The sequence below is a fragment of the Bactrocera tryoni genome, chromosome 5, assembly GCF_016617805.1.
Source record: "Bactrocera tryoni isolate S06 chromosome 5, CSIRO_BtryS06_freeze2, whole genome shotgun sequence".
In the NCBI taxonomy this organism is placed as follows: Eukaryota; Metazoa; Arthropoda; class Insecta; order Diptera; family Tephritidae; genus Bactrocera; species Bactrocera tryoni.
The window spans coordinates 40,363,084-40,386,902 of record NC_052503.1 but is presented as its reverse complement, the minus strand read 5'-3'; the positions used below and the strand labels follow the sequence as shown (position 1 = coordinate 40,386,902).

General features: G+C 35.2%; 1 protein-coding gene across 1 annotated transcript; it reads right to left on the bottom strand.

Annotated features, from left to right (window-relative positions):
• Positions 1-14,598: 14,598 nt before the first annotated feature.
• LOC120777834 lies at positions 14,599-21,689 on the bottom strand. Its single transcript, XM_040109371.1, has 3 exons — positions 21,089-21,689; positions 17,669-17,992; positions 14,599-15,001 (listed from the first exon to the last, which is right to left on the bottom strand). The coding sequence occupies exons 1-3, from the start codon at positions 21,537-21,539 to the stop codon at positions 14,790-14,792; spliced, it is 987 nt and encodes a 328-aa protein (XP_039965305.1). The 5' UTR covers positions 21,540-21,689; the 3' UTR covers positions 14,599-14,789.
• Between the last annotated feature and the right edge of the window lie 2,130 nt (positions 21,690-23,819).

Below are 23,819 nucleotides of genomic sequence, written 5' to 3'. Positions count from 1 at the left end.
AATCGGTCCACTGTAACGCCTGCAAATGCCATTAATCGAAAGCGTATAAAATACCATAACTAAGCATAAAATTAAGTTAGAAATCCGGATTACTTTATACCGCATTTATCTCCCAATATCTGAGTTATCTCAGTAAAACGAGTTATGGACTAATAAAAATGTCACTTAAATGGATCATAGTGGCTGAAAACTTGCCTAAGCCCCATATAACTTTTATTCACGATTTTGAAACGTCCGGCTGACTTCACTCCATAAATATGCTTATATTTCAATACATATGAAATTGCTTGAAAATGCATATGTTCTTAACTATACCTGATCAATGTCAAGAATACAAATGTATGCAGTCAGCCCTTCCATTTCTATACCCCCAACGATTTTAGTACAATTTTCGCTGCCGGGAAGTAAAATATAGTAAAAAACTAAGTTATTCTATAATATTCGAAACAAGTTAACATGATACCAAATTTGATAATACTACATTCACCATTTCGTCGAACGGTGAAGTTATACCTTTTCGCTAGATTTTTTAATTGTAGATAATAACAAAAACGAGGTGTTCTCAGTGGTTTTACTCAAAATATTCCGAAGTCAATTTGTCTCAGCAGGAAGACGAACATTTTAGTATTCCAAAAAAATAACGCTTCGAATATTTTCTACAATTGCTAACAGCAATGGTCTTTCTCGACATCTATCCTCTTTTACGTACGAGAGTGTAAATGTTTGTTGAACATATGGGTATGATTGCGGATACTCAGTCGCGGATTCAGAGGGGGAAATGGGGGAAATTTCCCTAAAGAATAAATTGACTTATTAGTAATTTTACTACTCTGAAAAGCTATAAAGTAAAAGAAATATAATCCAGAAATTTGCCATTTTATTTCAGAAACAAAATAAAGACTGTCTCCATTTTTATACTCTCGCAACAAAGGTGCTAAGGAGAGTATTATAGTTTTGTTCACATAACGGTTGTTTGTAAGTCCTAAAACTAAAAGAGTCAGATATAACGTTATATATACCAAAGTGATCAGGGTGACGAGTAGAGTTGAAATCCGGATGTCTGTCTGTCCGTCCGTCCGTGCAAGCTGTAACTTGAGTAAAAATTGAGATATCATGATGAAACTTGGTACACGTATTCCTTGGCTTCATAAGAAGGTTAAGTTCGAAGATGGGCAAAATCGGCCCACTGCCACGCCCACAAAATGGCGGAAACCGAAAACCTATAAAGTGTCATAACTAAGCCATAAATAAAGATATTAGAGTGAAATTTGGCACAAAGGATCGCATTAGGGAGGGGCATATTTGGACGTAATTTTTTTGGAAAAGTGGGCATGGCCCCGCCCCCTACTAAGTTTTTTGTACATATCTCGGAAACTACTATGCTATGTCAACCAAATTCTATAGAGTCGTTTCCTTCAGGCATTTCCATATACAGTTCAAAAATGGAAGAAATCGGATAATAACCTCGCCCACCTCCCATACAAAGGTTATGTTGAAAATCACTAAAAGTGTGTTAACCGACTAACAAAAAACGTCAGAAACACTAAATTTTACGGAAGAAATTGCAGAAGGAAGCTGCACCCAGGCTTTTTTCAAAAATTGAAAATGGGGTGGCCTCGCCCACTTATGGACCAAAAATCATATCTCGGGAACTACTTGACCGATTTTAATGAAATTCGGTATATAATATTTTCTTAACACCCTTATGACATGTATGATGATATGGGTGAAATCGGTTCACAACCACGCCTTCTTCCAATATAACGCTATTTTGAATTGAATCTGATGCCTTCTCTGTATAATACGAGTATATACATTAGGAACCAATGATGATAGCGGAATAAAACTTTACACAAATACGGTATTTGAAAAATATGTAAATGACGGATAATGAAATCTAGATTATCACTTTATCATGCGAGAGTATAAAATGTTCAGTGACACCCGAACTTAGCCCTTCCTTACTTGTTGAATATAAGTTGAAGTTGCAAAGTGTAGAATGCAGATAAAAATAATAAATCCAATCAGATCAGTAACTGAATGTGCTAAATTTGGAGCGAGGCGACTAGATTGTGAACTTGAAATAGATTCAGTTCCATCTGTGATACGCAACACACATGTGCGTTCGATCGGTACGTGTACGCATGCGGTTTACTCATGTATGGGATTGTGCGCGTGTCCGCACAAAATCAACAAAAGTGTTAAGGGGCAGCCTGCCTTGGGAGGAAAAGAAATAATTGATTCAAGCGAAATTTCTAGGCTATATAATTATATATTTGAACATCTTTCACAATTTTTTTGGATACGAAATCTTTGAGATTCAAAGTGACTCAAATTTTTTTATAATTTATTTTCTAGTTAAACTAAGAAAATACCAAAGAAAAATGTAAAATTTTACAAATTGTTTTAAAATTTGAAAAAAGTTGGCTTTTGACCAAAAAAAGTTTATTTTATGTTGTTTAAAAATTTGTTCAAACTTGACTTTTCTAAGTTTTTTTTAGTTTAAATAGGAGATAATTTTATGCCAAAGATAACAAACTTTGCCCCAATTCCATACCACGTTTAGTTTTTTTTCTGCCGGCCAATTAAAAATAATCGTAAAAATGAAAAACCGCGAAATCGCGCTTCAAAGTTTTCGCTTTTAGCCCAAGCGCTCATATATCTGCCAGACGCTCGGCCACTATTTCCATTCTAGCTTCGATAATATTTCGAATTCTCATCTATAACTTTGAGGACATATTCTTAGATAATTTTAAAGAGATTTAAGCAAAAGAACAAAAATCGATTTTTTGAAGCTTCTAAAGCAGGCTCCGCCTTAATAAAGATTTCGCATCAGAATTTATTGATATTATAAAAAAATGAAGTGGCAATTTGACAAACGAAAAATGATAAATATAGAAATAAAATTGAGAAAAATAAGATAAAAAATAGATAAAAGTGCTGCATTAGAAATAAATTCAAAGAAATGTTCCGCTTGCCTGTCGCACATGTTAACTGTATGAAGAACGAACGCAAAATGGATTTGTATGTCGTGTATGGGCCCTTTAACAGAAAACATATAAAGTGACATAACTAAGCTCTAAATTAAGAGGTAGGAATTTTAGGGCCTCAAGGTTTTTAAGATATTTATGATATATTTATCTATTTATTTCATTATCCATAAAAATAAACAAAATGCTGGAGTTATAATCAAAAAAGTTATTATATTATATTTCAATATTCAATCATATTTTCAGTACTTAAATATTTTGATCGTCAACAGAAACTTTGTCTTATATTACGTATAGGTATACTTAGTCTGGTTAAACATTAAAAGTGTGTAATCAAAATAATTCACATTAAATGTAGAAACTTGTATCTCTTCGGGCAGCAACGACAGAGGGGACCCAAGTAGCATGCACCTCGCCTTCAATTCTTGGAAATCGCGCTGGCAACGCTACTTCGACGCAGAAGGAGCCTGTTTTGAAAATTTTTAATGAATTTTTCAATAATTTTATTTAAAAAGACTCAGACCTATTACTATCCGCACAAATCCTGTATAATAGCGTTCACAGATTCAAGTTTCTTATTAGAACTTGATTTTGATCTAACATTTGGGCAACTTAAGTGTGTGAACATTTATTTGTCACTCTGTAATGATTTGCGTGGAAAGGTTTTCTGAACATACTACATTTTAACATAAGTCGAGTTTCTTGTTCATTTCAATAACTTCATATTTTTAAAGCTTAAAAGATCATAAAATTGTTGGAAGTGATGTTTTTCTGTAAGGAATCTGGTGTAATTTGAAACATACAATTGAAAATCCACGACTTGCTGGAACGAGTTCGATGAATCCAATTTTGGAGTACTTTTTCTACTAAATTAAGTCGTACGTTATAGTACTTTCAATATTCAATATAAATTTCAATATTGACTTTCAAAGCTTGAAGAGAGTCTGGTTTTTTGCTAGAGACCAATGACTTCAAATAGCTCCACAAGAATTAGGCTAATGGTGATAAATCACAGCTTATGAACTATTAACCGATGGTTCCACCAGACCGAAAAGCACATCAAACTGTAATTTTAGGTGAATTTAATGATTGTTATGAATTTTTTGTGTGATTCGCGCAGAATTAGCAGTTTCTTTATTTATCGCACCACTGAGATGAAAGTGAGCCTCATCGGAGAAGATGATTTTCTTAAAAAAATCGTTATCGTTTTCAAATTCTTCAAAGGCAAATTCACAACGTTTACGGTGCTTCAATTGATTCAGTTCTTAAGTGAAAATTGTTTTATACGGATGCAAGCTCAAATCATTCCTCAAAATTCGCCATATTTTTGTTTGGTTTTCAGTCCGAATTCTTGAGAAATTGCGGTCTTCAATATGTTTATTATTTCGAGTGGTTCTTATGGGCACTTCAACATTATGTAAAGAAAATGTACGCCCAAAATTTTCAACAATTCGACGAATAATAAACACCGGTTGATGCTTATTACAACCATGAAATGACAAAAGCGCACGAAAATTTGCAATTGGAAAATGATTATTTTGATCACAAAATTGAATATTTTTAAACGCTGTTCTTGCGTAAATCTTTCCATGATGTATTTGTATACATTACTGAATAAAATGAAAAAAATACAGATCGTGACATGATAAAAATGACCGGAACGACTTTTAGAAATATTATCATCCCTATTGGAAAAACCGATACTTTCATTGAATTCTACGGGGATTAATCCTAAAGAATGGTCATGCAATCAATCATTCGTCATTTGCTGAGTCGAGAGTCTAAGGAACTGCATGACGTCTGCTTGTGCAAACACACTTTCTTTATTTATTTATATCATAAGTCAATCGAAGTTAGCACTCACTAAGCGCAATTGCTCAATCACTAGCTTTCAAGCAGTGCATTTGAGCCCCACACACATCCGTAAATACGTGTACACATATTGGTTTGTATTTTTTAAAAGCGCTTGCAGTTCGGATATGAAAGTGTGTTCACTTTATTTATTTACACATGCGAATTCAGATTCCATGAAAATGTAAAAGAAATACAAGCAGAAAAAAGTTGATTCAATCTGTTGGGAATTTACTTCAACAGGAATCCTGGTAAAGTAAAAGCTACGCTGAGTGATAGAATTCCAGTCAAAGTGGTTTAGAATTCATTGGGTATTTTATGCTCATTCTTATTTATATATAAACAAAGGTAAACAATTTTGTTTTAAATGGTAAATATTGCGACGTAGTTGAATAATCACTACAAATTTTTGTTATCTCCCTTCTGCTCTACTCATGTCATAAAACTAAATATCTCGATCTAAGAATCTAAGAGTACATATCTACTACAGTTATACGTTTTAGTAGTGTTGATTGCCATATTTCTGACGAATAAAATTATTTTGAATGTACAAACTATTGTACTGAATATTAATTAATTTAATTATGCAACTTCCTTAGGCTATTGTCAGCTTTTATTGTTTTCAATGTGCTTTTTAAGTCACAAAAGGAGAAGAATAATGCTATTTCATAGCTATATTTCCTGAGCTTACCCTCTTTGTATCATACAAAAGACAGGAATAAAAGAAAATCGTATGCGCAAATATGCAGAAGTTCAAGGACGTAAGCAAAGTGGGTTCTTGGAGGTTCAAACCGCACCCAAGTGTAAAGAAAAATATAAGACAGATATATGAGGATTGCACCGGGACCTTGGGTCTATTATGCTCTCTTCTAAGTCACAACGACTCACATTACCCCAGCATACTGAAACATCCCTATGCAGATTGCCATACAGTCCAATAGCAGTGTTCTGGAGTCGCAGAACTGGCAATTTGCATAAGAAGCTAGGTCCGGTATATACATAGGTGCTTCTTCAACATACAGTAGCCAGTGGAGAATGCGACAAGTAGACTGAGTTTGTCACTAGGGAGGTTGATTGCATATTTAAACCCGCTGAGGTTGTAATCCCTCATTTCCAACATGGCATGGCGCATGCCTTGGAGTTGGTGTAAATACCTCTCTCTGCCTAATCCTTCTTCTTTGCGGAGCAGCCTTTTAATTGTATGAGGACCCACCGCGATGAAAGGTTCAAGTGCTACCATGTTAGTGGAAGCTGCGGAGTTGGCAAGCTCTTCAGCCAGCTCTCTTGGTAACGTTGTGCAAGACTATTCAGCCGCTCTCTACACTCCTGCACCATTTGATTTGATCTCATAGATAGACATTGTTTTGTAAAGAATAAATGTAAAGCTTTTTAGGTAAGTAATTAAATCGGGGTCGCTAAGGAGTCCTCGTGTCGAACGAATTAACTTACGTACAAGCGCCAACAGCCAGCTTTTGCAAAGTCGAACAACCACGGGAATCAGGTATTTAACGCTCTCTGCAGGATTCAAGCCGTACTTTGATTGTATTACAATCAGATTGTTGCTCTTAATCTGAGAATGATTTTGATGTAACTTTCTCATCCAGCATAAACAGAAAACCTCTCCTGACATTTGTTTCTACGTACCCCCCCAGCAATTCATTAGCCTCTCTTTCTCCTCCGTTTTGCTTCACTTAGCAAGTCACCCTTTGTCAGATATTCAACACACAGATGTCGAACAAATGATTGATTAGTATTAGCGCCTTTGTGGTCATTTAAGATAATTTGTTGACCTATTTCACGGTTGACCGGTGCTCTATGCACTTTTCCTTTTATTTCTCTTTGCTGAGGCATTGCAATTTAGGTTAAGTAGAATCCGTGAATTGGCTAAGCTGAGCAAACAAAACGTGAAACTGTGGTACTGGTCAAGTAGTCAGGTTTCATATTTAATTTAACAAAAAAGTTCCTTCTTCTTCCTTGTTTTCATCCAAGCATATTACATTTTCTTTTCGCTTCAGTTTGCACCGCATGAATTCAAACCCATAAAAGCTAAGAGCAACCCTTTACGCGCTCCTTTGCTCCTATTGAACGCACAGCAACAAGAAAAAACTTACACAGACCGACGCAAATAAAATTTGCTTTATGAACCACGTGACCACATGCAAAATTACAAAAAGTAAAAGGAGTAGAACTATGCAGAAAAAGCGCAAATGGCGAACATAAGTTCAGTGACTACATGATAAGAATGGTGAAACAAGCAGAATGTATACATATGAACAGGATGGTTATAAATAACTTCATAGGGACAAATTAGCAAATAAACAGAAAACATAGGTTTATTTATGTACCAAGCTAACATTCTTAGTTTTATAATATTCTGTACGAATTGAAATGTTAAATATAAACTAAGCTTGAACTATAGTCATTTTAACTAGTTATTACAACTTAGCAACTTTCATCAACGACTAGCTAATCAGTTAGTCAATTCTTTTCAATGTAAGTTACTCATATCTTTCACTTGTTGATATCCTGTGGGATGACAATTGTCAGATTTCAGCAAAAAATATTTTATATAAGCAGAATTTAGCATGTCGCAAGAGTATCAAAATTAATTACAATAATAAAATAAATTAAGTCTATCATATAGTATAATATATATGTATTACTATATGTTTTGCCCAACGGGAAAACAAAAGATCTAATGTGAGATGAATTATTAGCTTGCCAACGGAGAGCACAACAAATGTCAGTTTTTAACAAGCCCAAAACCGTAAACTCATTGCACCTTTACTGTTATTCAACATTTTAGGTATTTACATATTTTAACGTACATACATACAGATATGTGTTGGCTTACATGCATTCGGACGTGCGGGGCGTATGAGTGACGTTAAGCGATTCAGTTCCCTCATGATGTACATGCTGTACGGTCAATTTTTATTTCGGCTAACGTTTGACATAGTCATCAAAAAATAGCGTCTGTGTTTGCAAAATATGAAGGTCGTTGTCATAATACTAATAAAAATACTTTCTTATGGTTCTTATATGCACAGTTCTTATAAATTTTATTTGCACAAACTCATTTTTGCAGGCACTGTGACATGCGGTCTGCGTGCGGCGACCCTCATCATAGTCCAACACTGTGAATAATAAATTACGATCCGGAAAAAAATTGTAATGAAGCGAATATTAAAATATAGTCGGAAATTTAAACAAACATAAGCGTAAACCAAAATATTTGTGCTTTTACTACGCCGTATTATATTCTTTGTTATTGACTTTTAAAATGAGAGGAATGAAGAATTTCTTAAAATAAATTATGCACCATTGTTGTGAAGCAAGCAGTAATGAAAACTGTCTGCTGGAAATATGTTATTGAATTTCATTTAAATTTCCTTATCAAGTTTTTAATTTATGAATGATTATTTGTTTGACTAAACTGTTGTCATTACTTTTTAATTGACAGTTTCAATGAAAATAAAAGAGCAGAGCTAAATTCAATTAGTGAATCTAACATATGGCAACTCTTTTTTTTAGACTGCCGAAATCGATCTTTTTTTAATTTTAGCATTTTTATCATAAGCTTTATATGGTAAAGTTGACCTGTTTATATACTCTTTATATAGAACTTTGCAACAACCGCTTTAGTTTCTTCTATACGATATATATTAAGAAAATAACGGGAATCAGCTGTTCATATATCCATTAGTTACTTTGTCTGTTATAGCCGCTAAGATTAGACGTGTGTTTGTGAGCCTTTGCTCAATGAAAGGAATAATTTTTCGGTGAATTCTTGGCTAAAACAATGCTGCCCCAAATGAGTAAATGTTTTTTTTTTTTTGTTCATAAAAATTTGTATTATTCTCTGATCACACCTCCTACTCAACGTAAATAGCAATGAATGATGTCCTTTCCATTTATTACATCTTCGTTCAAGAATAATTTGTGTATTTTCTTCGCACCAGAATCGAAAGTTTTGTTTATTTATCGCACCACTCAGATGAAAGTAAGCCTCATCGGTGAAAATGATTTTCTCATATAAATGGTTTTCAAGCTGTTCCAATTTCACACGGATTTCAGCCCAAATTGAAAACGTCTTGTAACTGACAAATTACGGTATTTAGCTTGCCCGAACAGCAGGAAAATTTTCATTACTTTGTGCGGTTCTTCATCTGATTAGCATTTGGACACTATGAAAAAAAAAATTACTCTCGAAATTTTCAACAACTCAAGGAGTAGCGAGCACCGGTGAACAATCACTGCGACCATCAAATGGCACACTAAAAGTTGCAAGTGGAGAACGATTATTTTGAAAATAAAATTTAATAATTTGTAAACGTTTATCTTGCGTATGTCTTCTATATCGATGATGAATTCTTATCATTACTGAATACAATGAAAACAAGTAAGGAAGGGCTAATTTCGGGTGTCACCGAACATTTTATACTCTCGCATGATAAAGTGATAATCGAGATTTCATTATACGTCATTTACATATTTTTCAAATACCGTATTTTTGCAAAGTTTTATTCCGCTATCATCATTGGTTCCTAATGTTTATACTCGTATTATACAGAGAAGGCATCAGATGGAATTCAAAATAGCGTTATATTGGAAGAAGGCGTGGTTGTGAACCGATTTCACACATATTTCGTACATGTCATCAGGGTGTTAAGGAAATATTATACACCAAATTTCACTGAAATCGGTGAAGTAGTTCCTGAGATATGGTTTTTGGTCCATAAGTGGGCGACGCCACACCCATTTTCAATTTTTAAAAAAAGCCTGGGTGCAGCTTCCTTCTGCCATTTCTTCCGTAAAATTTAGTGTTTCCTACGTGTTTTGTTAGTCGGTTAAGGCACTTTTAGTGATTTTCAACATAACCTTTGTATGGGAGGTGGGCGTGATTATTATCCGATTTCTTCCATTTTTGAACTGTATATGGAATTGTCTGAAGGAAACGACTCTGTAGAGTTTGGTTGGCATAGCTATAGTAGTTTCCGAGATATGTACAAAAAACTTAGTAGGGGGCGGGGCCACGCTCACTTTTCCAAAAAATTACGTCCAAATATGCCCCTTCCTAATGCGATCCTTTGTGCCAAATTTCACTTTAATATCTTTATTTATGGCTTAGTTATGACACTTTATTGGGTTTCGGTTTTCACCATTTTGTGGGCGTGGCAGTGGGTCGATTTTGCCCAACTCCGAACTTAACCTTCTTATGGAGCCAAGGAATACGTGAACCAAGTTTCATCATGATATCTCAATTTTTACTCAAGTTACAGCTTGCACGGACGGGCGGACGGACGGACGGACGGACAGACGGACGAACGGACAGACAGACATCCGGATTTCAACTCTACTCGTCACCCTGATCACTTTGGTATACATAACCTTATATCTGACTCTTTTAGTTTTAGGACTTACAAACAACCGTTATGTGAACAAAACTATAATACTCTCTTTGGCAACTTTGTTGCGAGAGTATAAAAATTACAGGTCTTGATATATTAAAAATGACCGAAAGAACACTTAACTATCTGATCATCCGTATTCGAAAATGCGGTCCCACAATGCGTCATGTACCAATTTATTTGATAGAAGAGAACTTTCCTGCATTGAGATTAACAAATATTAATATTAAATATCTTATATCGATTATAGAATGGTTTTGTAATAGTGTTATTAGCTTATATTTCATTTATTCACCCATTGCCCTAAACAGCGTTAAAGTAGGTCACGTAGCGTTACACCTTACGGCAATATCAACCGCTAATGTTAATAGCTCCGTGCTTACTGTGTAGTTATTTAATTGTAAACTTGTATATACTGATATGTTCAAGCAATTGCAAACACTACAGGGAAGAACGCGACCGCAAACAGGTGTTTGCATTGCAATGTAGCAACACAATTAGAGACCACAATTTCAAACCTTCCATATTTATATATAAATAACATATATCCGTACCAAGCTTTATATGTACGATTATATTTATATATACGAATCCGCATATGTGTATGTGCATAAATAATTTGCATTTATATATTACCAGTAAAAAGATATTACTTACATACATGTACATATGTATGTGTAGAAACTTATTTCCCCGATATGGATATTTTCAAGAGTATTTTCAGTTTTTATGAAGCATTCCTAAGCGAGAGCTAATAATATACTCATGCAAATCTATAATGCATATATGTACGTTTCTATACACGTTTATACATACTATGTATGTATATGGGGAAAGGTATAACGAGGAAATTAGAAGCAGAACACAATATGCGTGTAAAATAATTACCGGCGTTGCTGCAAATAAAAGGCTAACTAAATATGACCAGAAATAACTAATTTACAATTTGATTTTCTTGAGTTGAACTAGCTGGAAACACAACAGAACATCATGACATGAGTTTAATATTGGGTAGTCGAAAAAGTCTTTTCGTATTTCTTCGACTTATTTTAATACAAATATATAAATGAACAAATATGTACCATTTTGGTCGATCACTCTTTGCCATTTTTCTGCTTGAGACATTATTCCATCAGTGTAAATCGAAATTTCCAGAATGGAAGAGAGCGATCCGTTGTTGTGCTACACGAACTGATTTATCAACGTCTCCGAAAACTTCACAAATTTCATTGGTGGTTTGCGTGGCATTACGCCCTTTTCACACAAAACTTTCAAAATAAAGCGAATTTCTTCATTATTTTATTCATTTTTGAACAGCTGTTTTTGTGAAGCCTAAAAACTCACCTTTCCAACATTATATTGTATGACACAATGTGGTTGGTAGCACTGGAGATATACGACTGTAACAACATCTATTGATAAAATGCGAAAATACTTTTTCGACTATCCAATATTTTATTTTGACATATTTATGTATTTGCTGCGATGACAGGACTAAAATTGGAAAATCCGACACTGCAAAACTAAAAACAAGATTGAATAAATTTAATTAAAAAAAAAAAAACGAGAAAAAATTTGAAATTCTGTTTCGACGAATAGAGAATAACCTTCCCAAAAAACTAAGTTTCCACAGACTTTTTGCCGAATATAAAGATTTTCGAGCATCCGGTTTACTTTATACCGCATATATCGGTCAAAATGTGAGTTATCTTAACGTGTTTTGCCAATAACAATGTATCTTTGTTCCAAAACTCGATAAAATCGGTAGAAAACTTTCCTTAAACCCCATATAATTTACAAACTTTATGCGCCTATCTTTGACCCTGCAAATTGCAAGAGTATAAAATGCTCGATTACACCCGAGCTTAGCTCTTCCTTACTTTCTGAAATATCAATTTGAATCTAAATGTAAGCGCAACCCAAGAGAGTGTCAGGGGTTTCACCTATCAAATTTCAATAAGGTATCTCAGTGTTTTTACTCGACATATCCCGAAAATAATTTGTCTCTTCATGAAAACGCACATATTAGTATTCCAAACAAGTAAAGTGTCTTTCATTTCCTACAATTGCTTACAGCAATTGTCTTTCTCGACATCTATACTCTTTTTCCAAATATCTACAATGGATGGATGAATGGACGAACCTATACCATTCGAGTATTTTATTGGAAAACAATTTCATGTTAGTGTTTTATATAGTACGAATGAGAGTGTGAATGTTTATTACATATATTATATTTGATTGTGACGGCACATATGTATATACTAATAAATATACATATGCTTCCATTCGTTGCGCATTTATGCTTCCAATGAGCGCCCAACTGCGTAAGAGATAACGTCTCTTGCTGTCAATTTATGACCCTTAATAGCAATTGACTTCCAAACGACATAAAAATGTTTCCGAAAAATCAAATACAGAGAGAAACGATATCGAATGAGTTCCACTGATTGACTATTTACTAATAAGACCAGCAAGTCGATGCACAGTGAAACGGTTTCTATCAAAAATACAGTATTTGAGTTACAAAATTTATGGAGTTCTTTGGGGGAAAAAATGTTTTTCTCAATATGTATGTTTCAATTCCTTCTGGTTGCTTTTAGGATATGTAAGAAACTTATAGAATTAAACCATCTATATATACATGTGTTCATATACATATACATATGTATACATGGTATATTTGTTTTGCTTTCTTGTGATTTGGATCCGGCTGACAGTTTAGGTGGCGCAACCATTAAATATTTATGCCACAAATTACAGAAAATTACCACTGCAGTCGCTTGTTTTAACATCTGGCCACGACAATTTTCGCTACACATTATTTCTTCAAACATTACTAGGTGACTTTCTATGGATATGAATATACATAGAATAGTCGGTGCAAGAGTGTAAACAAGGTTATTACCTGAGTTGTGCCACTTTTTTCATTATTTCTTTTACCTGTGACCTTTTTAGGTAGGTGGGTAGGTTAATTAGTTGTCTGTCAACGGCAGGCAGCCAGGACTTTAGCAGTCCCATTGTGGAATCACCAGAAATAAACTCCCCTCATTCCTTTTCTTATATCTAGCAACTATGAATCCAAAACGTTTGAAAACTCTAATAGTGTGACTTCAAAGTGAATTACATTACTTTCATTTTTAAGAATAGTTGAAAATAAAAAATTGAAGCGGGATTACATATATGTATAAAAGTAGAAATAGTAAAATGTATTATTTCTTCTACATAAATTGCATCTGAGTTCCTAACAGAACATTTCTCTGCACACTCGGAAATCCTCCCTCACTTTGACTTCATACCGGTTCACTTGAATCATGGAGTCGCCAAACCGATCTCTTTCGTCAGTAAACCTCTTTATGGATGAATCAAAACTTGAGTTAACGCCAACTTCACACTTCTTGACTATTATAGTGTTTTTCAGACCGAGATTGCAGCCATTAAGGTAGCAATAGATTTAATGGTCCGAAGTGCAGCCTACTTCATTCACAGAAGTGACCATCCACTCAGATAGCAGAGCGGCGATACTAGCTTTGAACTCATTAACAGTGCCTTCAGGGCTAGTCGCTATCAATAGCATCGAGTGTTGTTGTGTTAAGACTGATATGGGTACCAGACCACAGCAGAATCGCAGGCAATTGTGCAGCTGATGAGCTAGCAAAGAAAGGTACTCTAGAATCATCAGTAAAATACGAGCAGGTCAGTGTTCCTATATCCTCTTGTGTTCTACTGCTGTATAACTGAACCTTTGAGCCTAAGATTGATCGCAAGAGATCTAATGATCTATTTGCGCTCAGTAAGGCTAGCCTCGTTGTGGGGTTTTAGCAGGCCATTGCCTTAGGGGCGTCCATGCAGTAAGGTTGGGAATCCTACCAGACGCTACCTGCAGAAGCAGTGTGGAAGAAGTTGAGAAGAAGATAAGGTGGAAACAACTTAGCACTTCCTTCTGGACAGTCTCGATTTTAGGAGGTCAAGACTTAAACACCTGGGAGCGCATGCCTTCAGACATCCACCGAAGTCGCGGGAATGGAAATTAAATTCCTGTGCAAATTTTTATTGGCACCTAAGCGTTTTGCTAATTTATAAGTTTAAAGACAGGAGATATTCTTTTCTATGGCTTCAGAAAGGACTACGTATAGTAGTCCACGTGCGGTCTTTGATCTTCCATCTATCTAACCCTAACCAAGTATTAATAGTTACGTTTGTATGAATACGTAATGTTCTGATCCTTGAAGTTTCTGATCGCTATTGAGAATTCGATTTAATTAAAATAACGGGATTTAAACTATAATTTCTTCATACATGAAGACAATGTTATCCTTGATAAATTGTTTATAAAAAAATATAACTTTCATACAGATAAACGGTTATATTATTTATTTTAATCAGAGTTTGTATGTATCTGATTACTCGCTGTATATATTCAAGTGTATATATCTAGATTAATATACATATATGTAATAAGAAATCAAGCATATTTTCTTGCAGACTATACCATATGAATTTTACTCTAACACTAGGTTTTCACTTCCTTCATTTGTTATTCCGCCAAACAGTCTTCCATTCGTTGCTCGAAGGTGTTTGCTAACTCACCCTTGGACTGAACACACCCCGTGGGACCGAGCAAATGTAGTGCAATATAATCGCGGCAGTCGATTTCTCCGTTACCATCACAGTCGCGTGCATATTGGTTGATATAGGCAGTGACAGCACGTGTTGCACAATCTATGTTGTTGACACAGTCGGTGTACACTGAAAGAAGAGTTGACAAAGTTAGCTCTAGGTGGATATACATACAATATGTACGTATACTGTTAAATAATGTGAAAAATAATATAAAATATGCATCTGGTTGTCTAAAGTATTAAAAGTTGCTCACTGAGTGTTCGATAGTTCAAAACGGATGTAGCTACCTATCACGCTACGCTGACCTAGACTACGCCTTTTTACTGCATTTCAATCAACTTGTTGCTGTCATGCCTTGCTACCATATATGTATATATGTACGCGAAAGAGTTATAATGGCTGTGATATTCGTTCCTTCAATAGTTTGAACGATTGATGAATTCACTTTGATTTCAATGCTTCTCCTTCTCTCTTCTGTAACCCACAGCGAATAGTTTTTTACTGAACTTATGGGTGGATATGTATCTTGTTTTTTTTTTTTTAAATTATAGGTTAGGATAGGTTAATCTGGTAGGCCAATAAGCCACGCATAGACCAGTTTTGATGTTTTGTGGTACCAGATGGAGTTCAGACACTAGATCCATGAGGAGTAGTCATCCTTTAGGATGTCTTTCATAAACTGGATGGGCATAGTTCTAATTTTCGGATCTTCTTCGATATTCTAATCTCCAATAATGTGATTGTGCTATTATATGGTTCGAATATTGGATTGCAAATGTTGTACCAAACCAAACTAAGTAACGGGTTTTTCAATTAGAGGATTACAATTTTTTTAAATAAAACAAAAACGGTTCGGCATATCTATGAAATTATTTATTTCTGCGAAAGTACAATCGTCGCCATTATGTATGGCACTTGATTTCTTTTACATGGCCACTACGGGTTCGCTTGCAGAAGTTCATACGCTGAACCCAATTTTCGACGATTCTCAAGCATAAATCGGTCGATACTGCTGCAAATTCACGTTCGATATTTGTAGAAAGAGCAATCGTCGCTGGCTTGTTGGCATAGACCGTAGACTTGACATAGTCCCACAGGAAATAGTCTAACATCGTCATTCCACACGACCGAGGCGGCCAGTTGACAGGGCCATTTCGTAAGATAACACGTTCACCAAACTTGCTTTTCAATCGATTAGGACATACGCTGTGTGGCTTGTAGCGCCGTCCTGGTGGAACCACATATTGTTTAAGTCCTTATCGTCCAATTCGGGTCAAAAATATTCGATTATCATTGAGCGGTAGCGATTCCCACGGACAGTAACGTGCCGGTCTTTGTCATCTCGGAAGAAGTACGGCCCAATCACGCCGCCGGACCGTAATTTTTTAGGGATGCAATGGTAACTCATGGAGTACGTGTGGATTACTGTCTGATCAATAACGCATATTTTGCTTATTGACGAAGCCATTCAGCCAGAAATTATCCTCATCGTTTAAGATGATTTTTCGATCAAAATCCGGATCATTTTCAGGTTGCTGCTCAGCCCAATTCAGAAACAAACGATGATTCTGATGGTCGAACGGCTTTAGTTCTTGCGTCAGTTTGATCTAGTAAGGATGTAGGCCAATATCTTTTCGCAAAATTCCCCACAACGACCTCACAGAAATGTCCAACGCTTCAGAACAACATGTCAGAGACTGATTTGGGTCTTCCTCAATTGATGGGCTAGCGGCAGCAAAATTCTCGACGCAATAAACAGTTCTTTGTCTCAATTCCACGGAAACGTATTGTACTGTGCCTGTGGATTCAAAATTTTCCACTGGACGCTCAATTGTTGTTCGGACAGGACGATTATGACGACCATAAATAGGACGTAGTGCTCTTAAAGTTGAGGCCACTGACTCCGAATTTTATTAATTTTGACTCGTTGTTGGATAGTATATATTTCCATGATGAAATGATAAACCTTACTGAAGAGAAATGTCAAAAGAGCGAGAAAAAATATGGCGTTGTTTGTTGCCTCTATCTGTCTACTTTTGTAGCGTGACCCAATATAAGTCAAGTCAAAGCTGTCAAGAAAGCATACATAGAAATATCGATAGGTATAAGCTTTTTGCATAAAATCCCAATATTAAGCCACAAAAAAATTTAAAAGTAATAAGTAATGCATTTACTCAAGTGTTGATAAGCTTATTCAATAGTTAAGTGTCTCTGACTGCGCCTGGATATTGGAAAGCAATATACACAAAGACCTTTCTGCTTGTATATTAGAGGGCAAATGCAGAGGGAATCAATTACAATAAGTAAAATAACTTTTTAAAAAATACTTTCACCATTTTGCACATTATATTATGACTAAAGATAAAACTCAAATGTTGGGAAAAAGGTTAAAGCAGCTCGAAAATGTTTAATGGAATTTTATGTGGTCGCAACGATACTATAAAATGTCTATTTTCCGCTAATGTCCCTAACTTAAATAAGCTATCCAAAATCGTGTTTTTGTTCTGTTATCATAAAATAATTAAAAATAAATTTAAGTGAAGATTAGAACCCCCTCGACAATCAAGATTTCAAGCTTATCACACACCACCAAGTAAAAAGTATGAAACTAACATATTATTTCGTCGAATTTTTATCCTCTGGGCACAGTGTTTCGATTTTTCTTTACTCTTACTCCTATCGTACGTATTCATTTATCTTAAATTTATAGAAGAAACTTCAAAATAATTGGCTCAACCTGTATTGGTGTGAATATATGTATTTCTTTGACAATGATATTTGAAATTGACTTACCTGTGTTAATATTGCTGTTGCTGCTCTTGTCGGCATCAAGTGTTGGCTTGCCGGCATCCAACCAATAAAGGTGTGATATGCGAAACACGCCACAATCCACATCATCACGACATTTGGCTGGGCGACACAAGTTTACCGTCTCGCAAATGCATTGTACACAAGCATCGGTAATATGCCGTGTATTTGCTGCCTGAGTCCGGGATGTCGTCGATGTGGCAGAGGAAGTCTCGGTAGAGATAACCGCCGTTGGTTCGTGCACAAACAGTCTATCGGCTACCGGTGGATGTTGGGCGATTGGGGTGTTGTCTTCTACTCCAGCTGATGCTGCAAAGGTTATTGAATTTGTCTCCTATTAATGTTTAGATCTGGAATAGCGTTTGATAAATATGTGCTAAACTTGTACACTGCTGTGGAAGTTGCCACAACATGGTCATTATTAACCTTATTGATATCAACGTTATTATTACAGTTATCGGCATGCAGTGCTCTTACTGCTTGCGAGGTTGAAATGCTTCCAAGTAATGGTTGTAATGTCGGTACTGAGTGAGCGTTGAGAATAGAGATATTTATCATGCCGCAATGCTGGTGAGTCTGACGACATTGTTGATGTTCACTTAATAATAATGATGATTCATTTTAAGCAGTTTTGTAAGCGGTAAGCGACATGAGTCGAGAGTTGAAGTACTTTTTAATTTAATTGAAATATTGAATACGAGTGTGTATGTTATTCGAGGTAACTATAATTAAAACAAGCTCTTCTCTAAGATTGCTCAAAAACATGCAACAAAATTGTGTAACATATCAAATAATTATATCGTGAAATTGTATAGCATTTCCGTTAATTATAATGTGGTAAACGTTTATATGTTTCCCTCACAATACGAATATGCATGTTAGCTGTAGGCCTATTTAGCAGTTTTGTCGAACGATTAACGGATTAATAACACTTAAGCGAATTCTACGATCTGATCAATTTTGAAACGAACTGGAAAATAGATTTTCAAGTATTTCAATACAAATCTTTGTTATCGCCTTCAAAATGGGCAACTGAGTTAACACAAGCATGCCGATGTTTTATTTTATTTTCTACACATTTGATATAAGCCTCCACTGGAATGCAAATTTTAAGCCGCCATTAGATTATTGGACACTTTCAGCGTCTTCTCCATAAAGCCATGTCTCGTTACCAGTAACGATACGTTTGATAAATGTATAGTTCTCAGTCACTTAGCTAACCTCTTTTCCTTTAACTACTCGACAAATTCAGATATTTTGGAAGGAGTCTGTTATTGACACACTTCATAGATAAAACATTAACCAAAATGTGTTAAATCGTTCTATAAGAGATGTTGAGATCCTTTGCTAACTCAATTTGTCAGCTCGACTATATTCAAGAACTGCTTCTTTCACACTTTCGGCGTTATCGTCGTTAACAAAAGTGTATAGACAACTCGCATGAGGCAAGTTCTGGATGATTTTACGACATTCACTGAATGCTTTGGGCCACTCAAATACTTGTGTTTATGATAAAGTAGACTCACAAAACACGTCGGCAACATTTTCAATAATTTAATAGCCGTAATTTCATTGAAAACAGTAAATTTGAAACAAACTCGTTTTTCAATATTTTACCATGATAAAAATCGCAAGACGAGCTATGCTCGTTGTAAATAAACAGCTGCCAAGCACACACCAATTTACATATGTATGGTGTGGAGATAAAACTTCAAGGAAACTTTAAAAATGTTTGTACCAATCTAGTGAAAAATCTTATCGAGCAGGTATAGTTTAAGTGAAACAGTCCGGGTCAATTTTGTTCAGATGTACGAAATTAACGGGTAATCCATTTTGTGGTTGCCTACTTAAAAAAAAGAACAGAAACTTCAAATTTATTAGGGAATGTTTATTACCATTCGAAAGAACATTCTCTGGCATTTATTTTTTGAAGATTATCTCTGTCAAATGTTGGCCGAGTCTACGCCTTACATAGTCCATCCATTGGGTCCAATTTTCGTTGACTCGTTCGAGCATTTCGACTTGTAACTGGCAAATGATACACGTGATGTTTTGCTCTAAGGCCTGAATCGAAGCGTGCTTTTCCGAATTGGCTTTAGACTTCACATATCCCCAATCGACTGACCCAAAACGTAAAATTATCTGCCACCGAAGTTTTCTCTCAATGAATCCATTGATTGATGCGATGTGTGGAAAGTTGCGCTGACTTGCTCATACCAAATATCTTCAAGATCACAAGCTTCATTTACAGGCATCAAATAGTCGGTTATCACGGCGCGTTACCGGTCGCCATTGATGGTTACGTTTTCACCGGCATAATTTTTGAAGAAATATGGACCGATGATTCCACCGGCTGGATAAAATGGCAGCTCTTGAATCTCTTCAGGATGCTCTTCGTCCAAAATGTGGCAATTTTGCTTGTTTATATAGCCATTAAGCCAGAAATGGGTTTCATTGACTAAATAAAATTTGTATTGAAACCGCCAGATCTTTTTGGATCTTTTCAAGAGCCCATAGAACGAAGCAATGTGACTTGGAAAGATGTACGCTTTCAATTTAAGATCTCGACGTAAAATACGTCATACGTCAGTCCGAATTGCTGCGAACGGTACCGAAATGACTCTCCACAGCCTTCGTGAACATTCTGAACTGCGGCTGATATTTTTCCTTCACTGCGTGCTGGACGTCGAATAGACCACGTCAATGCTGGGTCTCAAGATGGGAGAGGGTATTGCGAATAATAGCTGAGTAAGCCGATTATGTTGATCATAAGTGCTCACGAAACACATTCTTTAGGCAACGTAAGGTTTCATAAAAAAGGTGAACGATTTGTAATCGTTGTTCAGGCGTAAGTCTTTTTATGATGAAATTCCAAAAAAAATACTGAAAAAACATGTCAGCTTGACACGACTCTCGCGTGATATGACAAAAATGGGGCTATTGAAAAAAGTATCTCTACTTGTATCACCCGGTAAGACTAAATTGCCTAAATTCTGACTTTCATTTTTAAATTGTAAATATTAAACTCAAATTAAGAAAAAATATATATATTCGAGCTAACTACATATGTTAACAGTAAATAGGAGACAAAATCATTGAAGGCAATATTTCCTCGGAATAAATTAGTATAAATTTTACGTTCTGACATATTGATATACAACCGCTCAGCAACAAATCATATTCCCATAATGTAAAAGCAAAAAAAAACAACAATAATCATTAATAAAAACAACAATAAATATATCAGCAACAATCACATAGAAAATCATCGTAAACACAATTATAGCGTCTCCCACAGTCATAAAAGCTAAAACATGCAGGAAACCTATTAGTTGCTAGTTCCTACCATCGATTAGCATCTTCATTTCGATTAGTTGGACAGTTAAATGAGCGCTACAAACTTACCAACACCTGGGCTCCCATCCTGAGTCTTCGTTTCATGATGCAGTCGACCAAGATGCGGCTTCTGCCGTAAATGCAGATAAATCGAGCCGCTAATCAGCAAGAACGCCACAATCAGCGATGAAACAGTACAAATGCGAGGCCAGTTCATTTGTGAAATGCGTTTGTATTGATTGACGTCTTTTGATTTACTTTGTGTGGCAGCTCCATCACCAGCTGCCGTAGGAATAGCAGCACCCGCATTAGCCCCAGCTTCGTGTCGAATATCATTAACATCTGCATTTCTTGTGTTCACCGACAATGAATCGTGACTGGCATTGTTATTTTTGTTGGCTGCCGCTGCATTGGTACTGGAGAGTGCTGCACCATTGTGGTATATAGGTCTAATGTTCACTACAAATTTGGTTTCTCCAGTTAGTTTCGGTTTGAAAGCGCTTTCGTTTACGGTTGGCATGGAGATCCGCGACTATTACCGTTTTTCAATAATAAATATCCTTAATATTCACACTTAAATTGAAAATTTTCCGCGTTAATTAAATTATTGTCAATCCGATCAGTTTCCAAACGCTACTAACAAGCATCTACAATAGCTGTGCTACTCGATCGCAAAGAGAATTTTTACTGTAGCCGTTGTTATTATTTTTATAAATTCTATTTTGTGTTTTTTTCGTATTTTTTTTGCTTTCGCTACTGATAACGTCTACTGTTTGTAAACATGTGTGCATGTGGAAGTAAGTGCATGTTCAGAGGAGGCCACTTTATGTTGCCCAGGGCAGTTTTCTGAGGCGAGGGAACGATAAAAAATGACAAAAGGCCATTCGTGCTCGGGTGAGATCTTTGTGCTCTTATTCTGAACAGCTCGCCGCTACAAAATTTCTTTCCTTTTTATTCTGAAATCATGATTGCAATAGTTCTCGGCTTCAAATGAATATACGAGGTACGGAACTTTGAATATCAAAACCTTTTTTTTTATATAACATATATAATACAATAGAAATGTTTTAGAAAGGGTTGAATTTCGCTCACCACATATGTGTAAGAAGCATTCAAGAATTTGAAAATGTGATATGAAAGAATGTGCAGAAGATTGTCCAACTCAAGTTATCGCAGAATAGAAAATTTGACGATAATGAGCGACAAAAAAGTCCCCGTCTGCACTTAGTCTAATTGAGATGATGGAAATAATAAAATAGTGCTAAGTTCCACAGCATTATTGATGCTAATGATCGCACGCTAGCAAAGCCCAGCTATAGAATAAACATACATACTTACATATATATTACATATGGGAATATACTACACATACTAGGTTACACTCATTTGTATGAACTTTTATGAGATAATCCAATTAAGAATTAGTAAAGCATTGACAAGAATAAAAAACGTGTTATAACAAATTTGTTTTGCTTTAATCTTATACGGGTTGTTTATAAAAGCAAAGCTTTTTTAAGAAGAAGACCCATACTTTTGCTATAAAAACTGTTTTTTTTTTTTCAAACTTTAATAAAAAAAAATATTATTTGCCTGCTATCTATAAAACATGTCTTATAATGACGACTTAACTGAGTTCATTGTGGTTTGTTTGTTCGGCAGATATATATATTCCCAATCCATTATACATATATACATATGTATGTATATATAGAAATGTATTTATAATATAAATATAATCAACTTAACGAGACGACTTGGTTTCCGTATAGTAAAAATGTGTGTTATTCGTTCATCTATCCGTGCATTCAATAACTTGAATAATCCATTATTGAACTAATGGATTGGGAATGAAGGGAGGTGATGACTTCGCCTACTAAAACTAAAAATTGAATTTTTATATGTTGATACCTCATGTAATAACCATATTGTTCCGCTCTAACATAGTTGGTCATCAAATTATAGACATATTAATATTGAAATATACTTGTATGAAAATTTAAATTATAGGGCCTGAACAGTACTTTTGAAGAAGTTATTAAAGATTTAATTCTCGAATAGTTCTATCTGTAAATCTTGAATACTCTCTGTACTCTGGAGTTTTAAATACGTATAAAGGGCACACCTGGTATGAAATTTTGTATAGATTAGTTTTTCTGCATATTTCGATAGCCTATACCTTTAAAAACGCAGTACTAATATTGTAAAACAATGTTTCAAATATGTTAGATTTAGAGCCTTCGAAATTGTAGCCACTCAGTTCGATCCATTCGAAGTTAATCAATTTATCTTTAGAAAATTTTTTTATCGACATAGCATTTTTCGATTATTCGTAAAAACATGAACCGATTATCATAAAATTTATCAGAGAAATCGCTCTTCAAACATAGCCTCTTTGTTTTAGTTTTCTCGTTATTATTTCGTTGATTTTTTCCGGTGGATACCTCGAAATCAGTTAACTTATTCGAAAAATTATTTCGAACCATTTTGAAAATTGCAATTTAAAATTCAGTTTGTTTTTTATTGAGCTATAAAATTCTCAATTGAAACATCAACCATTCTAAGATACCATTTTGTAGGGCATTCAATTTCCTACAAAATCTATAAAGTGAAATATGAATTTTTCTCTCTAATAATAAGAAAAATATATAAAACTGTAAGACGGTGGACATTCTCGTTACAATTAGAGTTCATACTAGGAGAACCTTTTTTATAGATGTCTAAGAACCTATTTTTCAGAGAACCAAGCGAACATTTGGTTTCATCAAAAGAGCGCCACTTCACACACATCGCATCAGTCAAT

Bases quoted from the DNA above. Each gene is read 5' to 3' on its own strand.
- LOC120777834 (XM_040109371.1), bottom strand. From the start codon at position 21,539: ATGCCAACCGTAAACGAAAGCGCTTTCAAACCGAAACTAACTGGAGAA. The intron at 17,993-21,088 runs GTAAGTTTGTAG...TAACCTTTGCAG, and splicing joins GGATGGGAGCCCAGGTGTTG to CATCAGCTGGAGTAGAAGAC. The intron at 15,002-17,668 runs GTAAGTCAATTT...CTCTTCTTTCAG, and splicing joins CAACAGCAATATTAACACAG to TGTACACCGACTGTGTCAAC.